The sequence below is a fragment of the Physeter macrocephalus genome, unplaced genomic scaffold (genome assembly GCF_002837175.3).
Source record: "Physeter macrocephalus isolate SW-GA unplaced genomic scaffold, ASM283717v5 random_88, whole genome shotgun sequence".
Lineage (NCBI taxonomy): Eukaryota > Metazoa > Chordata > Mammalia > Artiodactyla > Physeteridae > Physeter > Physeter macrocephalus.
The window spans coordinates 99,412-112,071 of NW_021145387.1; the positions used below are offsets into that span (position 1 = coordinate 99,412).

General features: G+C 49.9%; 1 protein-coding gene across 1 annotated transcript in view; it reads left to right on the top strand.

Annotated features, from left to right (window-relative positions):
• Positions 1-12,660, top strand: part of LOC102979154 (peroxisome proliferator-activated receptor gamma coactivator 1-beta) — a 104,448-nt gene that overhangs the window by 79,781 nt on the left and 12,007 nt on the right. The window contains exon 2 of the mRNA XM_028483995.2: positions 6,788-6,961. Within this exon, the coding sequence (XP_028339796.1) occupies positions 6,788-6,961 (174 nt within the window). The remainder of the gene's footprint in view (positions 1-6,787; positions 6,962-12,660) is intronic.

Genomic DNA, 12,660 nt, shown 5'->3' on the forward strand with positions numbered 1-12,660 from the left:
CTCCGCGGCACGTGGGATCCTCCCGGACCGGGGCGCTAACCCGTGTCCCCTGCATCGGCAGGCGGACTCTCGACCACTGCGCCACCAGGGAAGCCCCCTCCATGATGTTTTGAGACGCTTAGCTTTGAGTGTTTTGGTGGGAGATCCTTTCAATGGTCTGATTTATCTTTAAGCTCAGGGTGTTTTGTTCTTTTAGGCTGAGCTCAGAGCCCCTGTGTTTTCTACTTATTCTTCCTGGAGCTTAATTTTGTGTCTGTGACTCCTGAGTCTTATGAGGATGCTGTAGTATTTCTTTGAGGTCTAAAAATCAATTACTCTTCCTACTGTTCTCCTGGAAGCATCTTCAGGAGTTTTGTACTAATTTGGAAGACAGTGGGAAGCTTAGGTGTTTTTTTTTGGGATGTAAGAGAGATGAATCAGTCATAACCTTTTCATTGATAGGTGACAAACTCCAGCTGGCACATAATCTGGAAAGGGACCTTATTCACTCACGTAATTGTGGAGTACAGGGAATAGACTGGCTTCAGGCACAGCTGTATCCAAGTGTTTAAATTATTTTTGTCGGGAATACATCTCTCTTTGCTTCTTGACTCTGCATTCCCTGTGCTGGCTTCATTCTTGGGCAGGCTTTTCCCAGGTGGAAGCAAAGATGGCTCGCAGCGTCTCCAGAATTAAATTCAACCAGCTGAGCACCCTTGTCCACACGCTCTAGCACATTCCTGGTGTTCACTGTGACCCACCCCTGTGAACCAGTTGCTGTGGTCACTGGATGAGACCCTTTAATTGGCCAGACTGTGCTTACCTGGGCCGCCTGGATTCGGGGGAGGGATTACTTCTCCAAGGAGATCAGTGGGCTGCCACCGTTAGGAAGGGGAATGGGTGGGAGGCCAGCCAAATAACAGACGTAGGGGGAGAAAAGGGAAAACATCTGTATAATGAAATAGCTTTGTGGGGACATCATGAATACTTACTTCACTTCCTTCCTAGAAGGCAAGTAGAGGTACAGGGTCATAGGTCTAGAGCAGGCTGGGTCTAATGAATCAGCAGTGGCTGCTAAGGCTCCGGGTTGCGAAGGCTCGGGGCTCAGTGGGAGGTAGAGCCGTGTCTGGTTACTGGTATCCGCCAAGTTAGGGAGGCGGGAAAGGTGAGCCGAGTGCCAGGTACCTACCACCCTATCGGATCTCATGCCCAGGCCAGTTTGGGCATTCCTAACAGTAATTTAAAGGGAAAACTTGCCCCAGACCATCGAATACAACTTCTTGTCAGTGAAGGATGCTTTGTAGGGCAGTACTTAGGGCACCCAAGATGGCAGTAAAGAAGTGTGTGAGGCCTGGGTGGGAGCCCGGCTCCCACCCTCCAGGGCAGGCCCGGAGAGAGCCAGTGCGGTCTGGCTGTTAGGGCAAGATCATCCGCCAAGAGAAACCACGAGGGATGGTAACACTGGAATGGGGGCTGGTGGAGGTTGAAGGAACATAGGATTGAGGGCATCAGTGGGTTGAGGACTGAGCAGATAGGTCATGAAGTACTGACCCTCTGCTTTCCCATCAGTCAAGTGGGGACATTGACCACTGCCTACCTCCTGCATCTTGGGAAGGTACCAATGAGACCAGAGCTGTGAACATCACTTGAATGTCAACTATAAATGCTGTATCTGTGACCACCATTCACGGGGTGTCTGACACGTGCCAGGCTCCGGACCTGTGATGTTTTATCTTTCTAAGAACACCGTGAGATAGGATTCCTTTTTGTTATCCCCATTTTGTCAATAGAAACTAAGCCGGCAAAAGTTAGGTTCCTGACCACAAATGATTAGTGTCAGTAGCCAAGCCAGGCCTAGCCCTTTATCCTTCTTCTCTAGGCCTCCTTCCATTTCAATACAGACCTTCTCTCTGCATCTTTGTCTCTGCCTCTGTAAATTCATTTATTTATTCTACCTAAATACTTACCCCAAGCCTCTGTGGATCACAGAAACTGGATAAGTGCAGTACGGAATTATACTTGCAAATGCTTGAGCAAGAGGGGTCCGTAGGGTCTTTGTGTTTGATGATCTGTTTTCCAGAGGGGTCAGTGAGAACCCGAGAGAGGAGGTGAGCCACTGAAGGATGCATAGTGAGTGCGGGCAGGCCCGGAGCCCAAGTTCTGTTAGTGCAGCCACTCCTCCCCCTCTCCTGCTTCCTTCCACTCAGTAACTCTGAGAATGTGCTCTGGGCCAGGCACTAAGCTAGGTGATTTGCTGATTGTAGTCAGTAAAGCGGAGCCGCCAATTTTTCCTGAAGATGCATTCTTTCTTAAACAGGGAATCGATTTGCGACAAGATACCCAGGCTTCCAGTGAAGCAACTTAGAATCTGGATGAAGCACCATTAATCCACTGCCGGGGCGTTTATCTCCCTGGCTTGGGGCAGCTACAGCCCGTTCAGATCAGCAGTGTGGTGTCCCTGGAGGAATGGATACAGAAGGTTCAGCAACCAGAGGGGCGTGTCCCGAGCGTGTCAGGGGTGTGAGCAGACTGGTGGTGGGGACCACAGGGGGCTGTGCATGGGGGGCTGGTGCACCAAGCAGCACATGTGGCCCCAGGCCTGTCCCTGCTTAGCTACAAACTAGCACTGTAACTTGGGTCTTTCTCAGACTTTTCCCAAAGCTCCGTCTCCCCATCCATAAATGGGAATAAATGGTCTTAAACGTTCCTTCTCACGTTCAGAAGCAGGATGTCGGGCAATGGCACAGGCTTTGTTAGGGAGCCAGGAGACCTGGGGTTTGAATCTCAGCTTTACCTTTCTGGTACCCTGGGTGCTATGGGTTGAATTGTGTCCTCCATACAAAGGTATCTTGGCGTCCTAAGCCCCAGTACCTCAGAATGCGACCTTATTTGGAGATAGGGTCTTTACAGAGGCAATCAAGTTAAAATGAGGTCATTGGGGGGGCCTAATCTAAGGGGAAATTTGGACAGAGACAGGCACGTGTAGAGGGAAGGCAATGGGAAGAGACTCAGGGGCAAGATGCCATCCATTAGCCAACCAGAGAGGCCTCAGAAGGAGCCAACCCTGCCAGCATCTTGATCTCAGACTTCTAGCCTCCAGAACTGGGAGGAAAAATATTTCTGTTTAAGCCACACAGTCTGTGGTGCTTTTTTACGACAGCCCTGGCAAACTGATACAAGTGACTGGATCTCTGAGTTTCCTGATTTTTAACATGGGGACAGTGACCCCTGCCCTGTAGCGTCGTTATAAGAATCTGCTGAGAGGATGTACATAAGACACTTTGTGTGGCCCTTGGCATATAGAAAGTGCTCAGTAATAGCAGTGGCTTAGCCTGTGCTCTGACCCCCCTACCTCCCATTCCATGGGTGGGTCCTGCTGGGGCTGCCCAGTACAGAACAGGAAGGCCTCAAGTCAGACCTTTCAAAGAGAGCTGGGTCACCCGAGGCACCCCTTCAAAAGCCTCTCTAAATATGGAGAGGGCCAGAGAAATCACTATTAATGCGATGCTTAATGGTTTTTAGCTGGAGAATGGCCTCAGCCCTAATTGACAAGGCCTTGAAGCTGAGGTTTCTTTATTTTTATGCCCTGGGTACACTTTGAGTATGTCAAGCTGCTCTGGGTAATCAATAAGTGCAGTAGTCATGGCCACTTGATGGGCATTTTGTAAAGGAGGTGGCATGGCTTTCATGGGAAAGACACTCATTGGATAACCCTGAGCAAATCCATTATCCTCCTTGGGCCTCAGTTTCCATAGGTGCAAAGTGAAGGAGGTAGACCAGCCAGGTCAGGAGTTCTTAGCTGTGTCTGTGAAGGGCTAGACGTTAAGTCTAAATTCCTTGCACGCACATGCACTGTGCACACATATCCATAACTAGTTCTTGAAGGCGTATCGGTCTCCCGAATTGTCCACAAAGACTTGCATGGATAACCTCTCAGGGCTGCTGGTTCCTGGCTGGTCTGGGATTCTGGAACTCTGATTTAAAAGCTGTTTCTAAGACTCAAAAAGCAAGTCCTGTAGAGGTGGCTGCTGTGAGTTACTAGCATGGGCTGGTTCTAGAACATATAGAAAGAGCTCCCCAGAGAGCTTATAGCTGGGGCTTTGCTGGCCAGGGAGGCCCTAGCTGCCTAGCATCCTTGACTGTCTACTTTTGGCCTTCCCTCCTGCTCCACAGGCCCTCGGTGCTGTCCTCGCAGCCCCACCACCTGCTCCTCTCCTGGATGCTACACCAGCCTAACCCATCTGCTTTCTTCCCACCCCCATCACACTTGGCGTAAAACCCAAATCCCTTCAATCCCTACCTGATCCGGCCTCCACCTGCCTCTCTGAAGGCATCCTCTCCCTCCCCCTACTCTAGGGCTGAGCTGCAGCCTCACTGGCCTTTGGTCAGTACCCCATTCTCTAGGCTTGGTTCCCCACCTGGATCTTTGACTTTGCTGGGTCCTCTCTGCCTGGAACCTTCTTCTCCACATTTTCCACTGCCTGGCTCCTCCTTCAGGTCTCAAACCAGATGTCAGCTCCTCCAGGAAGCCTTTTGTCACCCCGTCTAAGTAGATTCCCCTCCTTCTCTTGTCCACCATCAGTGCACCTGGTTTGTTTCTTTCGTTGCACTAGCACAATCTGTAATGAAATATTTATGTATTTTCTTCCCCCACTGAGATGTCAACAAATGAGGGAAAGAACTGAGTCTTATACATCACAGTGCCGGGCTCACAGTGGCATTTAATAAACGCTTGTAGGCCCCCGCTATCATGCACGCCTCAAATTTAAATACTATCAACACCAAGTACCGTTCAGGGCGTGGAACAATAGAAACTCATACGGCTGGTGGGAGTGTGCCATGGCACCACCACTTTGGAGAGCAATTTTGTGGTTTTTAATCAAGTCACACATACGCTTACCATATGACCCAGCAATTCCACTCCTAGAGATTCACCCAAGATAAATAAAAACATAGGTACACACAAAGACTTGTACACACTTATTATAGGCTTGTTCATCACAGCCAAAAACTAGAAACAAACCAATCATCCGTCTAGAACAGGCAAGACCACTGTACCCCCATAGTCCAACTGGGCAGGGGAAGATTCGCAGCCCCAGGACGGGGCTGAGAATCCTCACTGGAGTGACACAGGACTTAATATTCATGGATGTTGAACACGAGTGGATTGGAGAAAGACCGGGCAGATGGAGGGCAGGCGTGGTCAGGGATGTCCCTGGAGACATACTCCCTGGGCACCGTGCTGCCTGGCCTGAGAGCAGGGACTGGCCGCTTGGGAGAACCCAGCCCCGGTGCTGCCCGTGTGTGCAGGATTCTTGCAAAATGCCAATTAAGACATTTGACCCAAATTCGGTTAAAAGCCTTTTTCCTGTGTCAAGTTGAGCTAATAATATACATTTATTCATAATTTATGAGGCCTAGTAAGTGGGAACAATTAAGGAAAAGGTTTGGATAAAACCTATTTCTCTTAAGTGTCACACAAGCCTGTCTCTGTTCTCTAAAGAGGTTCCACCCTCCTCTGCCTGCCATGAAACTCTGTTGTTCTTATTATTTTTAAAAATTTGTTGTCATTACTGCTCACTACCATTTATTGAGCAACTTACCAAGCCAGGCTACGGCACTGCCTCCTTTAATATTAACTGTATGAGACAGTTGTTATTCCATTTTACAGATGAGACAGTTGAGCTTCAGAGAGGTGAAGGGACTTGCCTAGGGCATCACAGCTGGTGAACAGGGATTATGCTTCAGGTCTGCCAGACCCCAGCGCCTGTGGTGTTCTGTTTCTGTGTTAGTCTCCCCACTCAGGCTGTTACTGAATCTGCAAGGCAGCCCTTCTGTTGGTAACTGTTAAACTTGGGAGACCAGGGTGAGAAGATGACTACCTTCTGAGTCCATAGGTCTGGGGTTAGGCCTGAGAATCTGCATTATTTCTTATAGGTTCCCAGGTGGTTCTGCCCCTCTCAGTCCTGGGACCACCCTCTGAGAAGCACCAGTTCGGTCGGTACTGTTGCCAGGTCCTCCATGACTCCCTTCTACCCTACCCACCACCGGCAGGTGGGTTTATGGCCTTCTAGACCTTTTCCTGTGTACTGGCACAGTATTCTCATACATATTATCGTGAGAAATGTGTAGCTTGAGTCTGTCCCATTCTCTTTACACATGTGGGGTAATATTTTACTTGCTGATATTCTGCAGTTTAGTATTTTATTTAACATGCCATGGAGAACATACATAACGGCCTCATTCTTTTCAACAGCACTGTTCTATGATATAGGTGATTATAGCTTTACTTACCTATTGTCTACTGATGGGTGGTCTTCCACACTTTAGACATTAGAAATATTCCTGGGAACATGGGTGAGTGTTCTTCCAAAACACAGCAATCATTCAATGATGTCATCTCTTGTTATTATTGCTTTTTGTTGTTTCATTATTCATATAGAGGGGTTGTTGCCTTCCAGAAATCGATCTCTATTTATAGGTTGTAATAAAGTTTTCAACAAAATATTTCTGGTAAGAGAATAGAGGTGCTATGCGGGCAGGGCTTTGAGGGGTGTATAGGAGTGCAGAGGAGGCGGGGACGGAGTAGCAGGAAGAGGGATTTGTACTGCCAGGGCCTGACTTAGCTCATGGTAGGTTCAACAGTTGCAAGAGGATGCGGCTTTACATTTCTTGGTCGCTTGGCAAAATCGGGCCTCGGACAAAGGCAGCCACAGGTTCAGACTGGCAGCATCCTGAGTAAGAGGGTCCCTGCTGGGGTCTAACCAAGCTCAGCTCTGACCCGCCTCCTTCCTTCCTGTCTCCTCAGGGCGGGGGATCTGGGGAGGAGCAACTCTGCGCTGACTTTCCGGAGCTAGACCTCTCCCAGCTGGACGCCAGCGACTTCGACTCGGCCACCTGCTTTGAGGAGCTGCAGTGGCGCCCAGAGAACTCCGAGACCGAACCCAGCCAGTACAGCCCCGACGATCCGGAGCTCTTCCAGGTGTGCCCTCCGGAACCTCGCTGCCTCTCTCTGCCCCTAAAAGCCCGGCTCTGCCCTGAGCCATCTTCTTCTACACTTGCTCATGCAAAGAAGTCTCCTCATCCACCAAAGCTCTTGGGACCCTGTCTCATGTCATAGGTCTGCACTTGATCTTGGGCAGCTCTTGCCCCCTTGCCAGGTTGTGTTATCGCCCCTGGGAAGTGAGGGCTCGGAAGAACTGCTCTCTCTATGCCCCCAGTCAGAACTGAGTCCCTCTGTGAGCCAGGGCAGGTTCCAAGGCCTTCCTTCCCTGTATGGTCACAGTGAACTCTCATTCCCACCCTGTGAAGCAAGTGAGATTATTCCCCCATTTTACAGATGAGGAAACTGAGGCTTGAAGAAGTTTAGTCACAGGCCTAGGGTGATTTACCTCGTGGGTAGCTGAACTAGGTTTAAACCCAGTTTGCTTGCCTCCTGAGCCAGAGCTTTATAACCATGCTGACGCCATAATGGGAATGACTCACATTCTCTGTGGCAGGACTGTCCCTGTTTGTGTATATTAACTCACTTAATTTTCTTAACAACTGACATACAGGAGTATAGTTATCTCCATTTTTCAATTGGAGCCTAGAGGTTCTTTAAAAAGAGGCAGTGCCAAGAACTGCAGTGCATGTCTATGCCTCTGCCTCTGTTCTCAGCTTTGGAGGCACATTTCCTTTAAGAAGGTCTCGAACATGGGGTAATGTGATGTCTGGGATTTGCATCAGAATAAAGCAATCCCTACATGCATTTATGTTTGTGGGTGTGGGTGCATGGCATGGAGGGTAATAAGTGAAATATGATTGTCCACATTGAAGCTGGGTGATGGGTACATTTGGACTCATTATTCTTTCCTTGAAATATGCTCCCCTATAAAGATTGGAGGAAGAAGCCATAGCTCCCTGTGTCTGTCTGGCAGGATGATGATGATGTCTGGCAATATAATAATAATAACAACAGTAGCAACAACAATAATAATAACATACCATGTGCCAAGTCAGTGTGCCATGAACATCATCTCAAATAGTACTCCTGACAGATTGTATCATTCCTTCTAGAAATGTTTATGGAGCTCCCTGTATGTGTCAGAGACTGTGTTCAACAGTGGACTCTATGGTCTAGAGGGAAGACTGACCCTAGATCAGGTAATACATAAACAAACAGTGGTCACTTGTGACCTGGGCACAGTAAGAATAAACCTGGGATGAGAAGAGCACCTAAAGGCTGGGTGGTCAGGAAAGGCCTTTCCAAGGAGGAGATGCTTCAGCTGAAGGAGGAGGAGGAGGAGCCACATGATGAGTGATGATCACAGAGCCAGGAAGCAGGAAAGCTTGCTGTATTGGGACCCGAAGGGCTGGAGCAGTAGCTAAGGGGAAAGTGCCAGGAAATAGTTGGGGGGTGGAGGTGGGCTAGGAGGGGCCAGATCATGCAGGCTCTTCCGTGCCATGTTAAGGAGTTGGATTTTTCCCAAGATTATTCTAACCTGTCGGTAGAAAAACTATTAGTAACCCATTTTACAGGTGAGGAAAGTGATGCTCAGAGAGGTTAAGTAACTTGCCCAAGGCCATACAGTTAGGAAGGCTCCGAGTGTAGACTCTAACACAGGACCCCAAACCCCTCGCTGTTGTATAACCTCTTTGCCAACCCTATGAGGATCAGCAGGGCTGGGCTCTAATTCTGGCTCTTTTCCAGGACCTCCATTCTTTCTCACAACAATGGGGTTAACTACGCTATGCTACCCCCTCCCTCAGAGGGGGCCAACTTCCAGGAAATGCTTTCAGGTTATGGAGAGCTGATGAGTGAGAGGGGTTTAGATGCTGCGGGGAGACCATCCCCACCTGAACTGTACAGGCCTCACCTCCTCAGAGACTGGCCAGACCCACTAGTAAGCTCCTGCCAAGGTCCTACTATGTGCATGAAATGGTCTCAGACACAAATCAGCCTTGGTATGGACCTTGGGCTCTTAGCACAGCAAGGAAGGCAGGAGAATCTTCACAGATGGTTAGGACTGAGGCAGAACCCTGCCCACCCGGCCCCTCTCCCCTTTGTGGCCCGCATTCCACCTCTGCTCCACCCATCACACACCGGGGCGCCTCTGTGCGGTGATTATGTAATTAGTGCCTGATTCCTCCTTGCCCCCCTCCCCTATCATAAACCCCCTGAGCTTGGGGGCTGATACAGCGTTGTGCATTGTTATATCCCCAGGGCTCTGCATGGAGCCCAGCACTTTCTTGGGGCTTAAAACATATTTATCATATGAATAAATCCTTCGACACCCAGCTGTCATGTTAGCCCCTCCTAAGGCAGGTGGTCAGTCACTTCCTCTCTGGGCTCCCATCCTGTGTACGTGCATGCCTGTGACCTTTAGACTTCGAGCTCCTTGAGGACAAACAGCGTTTTGTTCTTCTGTGGGGCCCTTGTGCATCGAAAAGACTCAATCATATGTGTTGAATGAAGAAACTGATTGTAATAGTTTCCTTCCTGCCAAGGACCAGACATGACCCATTCCAGAGTCCTTGAGCTGGGATACAGGGGCCAGAGGTTCTAATACCCCCTCTGCCACTAACTGGGACAGAGTCCTTATCTGACCAGTGGCAGTCATAGAGCCATGCTGCCTTGTGTCAGCTCCGTGTTCTCACAAGTCAGGTGGTACCATCACTATGGAAACAGACAGAGTGGAGAACAGCTACCCTTACAAGAGTTGACAACTGCTTGGGGGCAGGGACAGTGCATTCTGTTTCTGTGTGCCCAGAGTCCTAGGGCCAGGGTCACAATAGGCTAAACTTAGTAAGTATTTTTGGAGGAAGCAGGTGTTTGGTTCTATCACCGTGTGCCACGTGGCCTTGGGCTAGTAGCTCCTCACTGTTGGGCCTCAGTTTCCCCAGGTGAGAAATGAGGAACGAGCACGGATCAGATCAGTGATTCTTAATCTGTTGTAGGGAGAGAGTCACTGGGTCCTTTTAGACCCTGATGACATCTGTGGACCCACCCCCAGAAAAAAGGAAGGGAAACTGATTTCCTGGGTTTCCTGCACCCCAGTTAAGCCCTGGAATGGCAGACGATTTCTGAGTGTTCTTCTGGCCCTGATAGCCTAAATTCTGTCCTGTGTCATTCCTTCAAGCTCCTCTAGGCACTCAGAATGAAGCGTTCTCCCTCAGGTTTCTTGCAGGTTCCTTTTCCTTCAGCCTAAGAGAGCTCAGGAAGGTTGGGGGTGGAGCCAAGTCTATTAATATCCCTTCCTCAGCTGATTAACTCTCCATTAATTTGCGCTTTGTTTCTAAGCGGAGCCGGGAGAGCTAAGCTAACGCCTGGGAAGAGGAGAGGGGCGGCTCCCTGTGATGTATCATCCTAGGGTGCTGAGGGCACGATGCTGAGGGCACAAATGGACTTTCTTCCCAGACAGGGTCAGGATCCCCAAACCTGCCTGGCTGTTCCAGAGCTGGAGCAGCCCAGGGAGGGCTGAGGAGAGAGCGGGGAGACCTTCTGTCAGTCATTTTGTTTTTACTCAACCTATTGGGGCTCCTTGGGGTCTCTGCCATCTGGCATTCCTTTCGGCACCATGCCTGGCACCTAGTAAGTCCTTGACCATCCTCCCCAGCCCCTCCTGACTTGCTGTGTGACCTTGGCAAGTCCCTTTCCTGGACCTTCATTCCCCCCACCCCCAAAAGAATGGCAAATAGGCTTCCTCATGAGTTCCAACTGAGACATATCGGCAGTGTTGCCTGGAGGGCTGTGTTCAAAAAGGTGGAAGGAACAAGAGCTCCCTTGGTTAGCGACATGGCGGGGTGGGGGGGAGGGATGGGGACAGTAGCACGCAGGCTGCATGTTTGACATCCCTGGTCACTACGTGATCCATGAAGGCCCTTCCAGCTCTGATAGTTGTGATAATTCAGAATATCTCTGGGCCATGCTTCTCTCCCTGTGAAAGAGGGAACCCTCATTCCATCCAGTGCTGATGACATCATTTCTGAATAACTTCTCTCTAGAATCTGTTTTTTGAGACACTAACCTCAGTCTCTCCCCAGTGGTCAGAGTTCATTGTTTGGTTCACTCATTCTTCCATTCAGCAAATCTGCCTGGAGCCTCCCATGCGCCAGGCACTGAGCTAGACCCAGGAACATTGCACAAAGCCCTTGTGTCACTGCCTCCAAACTGGCCTTCCTAGTAGCCTTTGGAGGGAAGCCAACCAGGGATCCTGTCTTCCCGTTTACCAGAAGTCAGCAAGGCTTAGAAGAGGGAAATGACTTGCCCAGGCTCACCCTGTCAGTGTCAGAGCTGCTGCCACCCTCAGCCCCAAGAGTGGTCCTTGAGCCCCAGCTCCCAAGATCTTAACTCCCCATCAGGCTGGGCAGATTGCTCTGGGAACACAGGGTTGGGGTTCTGGCCTGAGGATGGGGATGAGGGGCTGCCACTTGAGCCCGATTGCATTCCCGAACCAGAGTTCTTGGGCCTGGATCTGCCCTTGGACTCCCATCCCCAGGGCCCAGGTCAGGCTCAACCAAAATCTTTTGACCTTTTCTTTTATTCTTAGCTCTGTTCCAAAATTACAAACACATTTTTTCTCTTCTCCCCATGTCCCCCCTTCGAATTACTCAGCTGCTGCTCTGGCTGCAAGGCCTGGAACAGATTTCGTGCAGCCAAAAGGCCGTCACGACATGCGTATTTCAAATGAACTTCCTGAAGAAAGGATAAACATCCTGACCTGGGATGGGAAAGAGTGCTGGGGAAGGCATCATGTGACAGAATTGCCTCCTGCCAGAACAGGCCCAGCAGCCAGGGTTTACTGAATGAGGCGCTTGGTGCCTCACCTAATAGCAGTGTGATCTCTGTGCCCCAGGGCCGGTGGGCTGGTATCTGTCGGTGGGCTGGGAGTGTGCACACTGACCCTCGTGTTATGTCTGAGACATCAGGGAAGGAAGCTTCTTGGTTCATGTGTGTGTGCTGTGCTCCATGTAAGCCCTGCCTCTGCCCTGGCTTTGCTGTGTGGATGAATGCAACGTACCCAGGACTCATTGGTCAACCTCTATGAGCCTCAGTTTCCTCAAATGCAAAATGGTGATGGGAATAGTATCCTTCCCCGCAGAGGTTATTGTGGGGTTTACCTGAGGCAGTATTTACAAAGCCTCTCTATTCCTCTCATCAGCCAAATTCTTTGTCCCTGGCCTTGGCACTAGGTTTTCTCTCTGCCTGGAATCTTCTTTCCTCAGCTCTTTGCCTGGCTGGTTCCTTCTCATCTTTCAAGCCTAAGTTTCAGTATTAGTTGCTCAGAACAGCCTTCTTTGACCACTGTAAATAGCCTATGAATCTTCACCACCTTCTTATTCTCCATCACAGCTTCCTTTTATTTTTTTCCCAGGCTTTCTCACTCTCTGAAATGATCTGATTTTGTTTCCTTGTTTAATTCTTTTCTCCACTGGAGGGTAAACTCCATGAGGACAGGGGCTGTACCAGTCTTGGGATGCTGTGTCACCAGTGCCCAGACAACACCAGGCACAGAGTAGCCATCAGTACATATGTGCTAGGAGAAGTGGCGGGGTGGGGAAGAGGAGGGGAGGAATTGCCCACTGCCACCATCATTATCATCATTACCATCACCCCCCCCCACCATCATCATCACCATCACCACCATCATCATCACCATCATCCCCCCATCATCATCACCATCACCACCACCATCATCA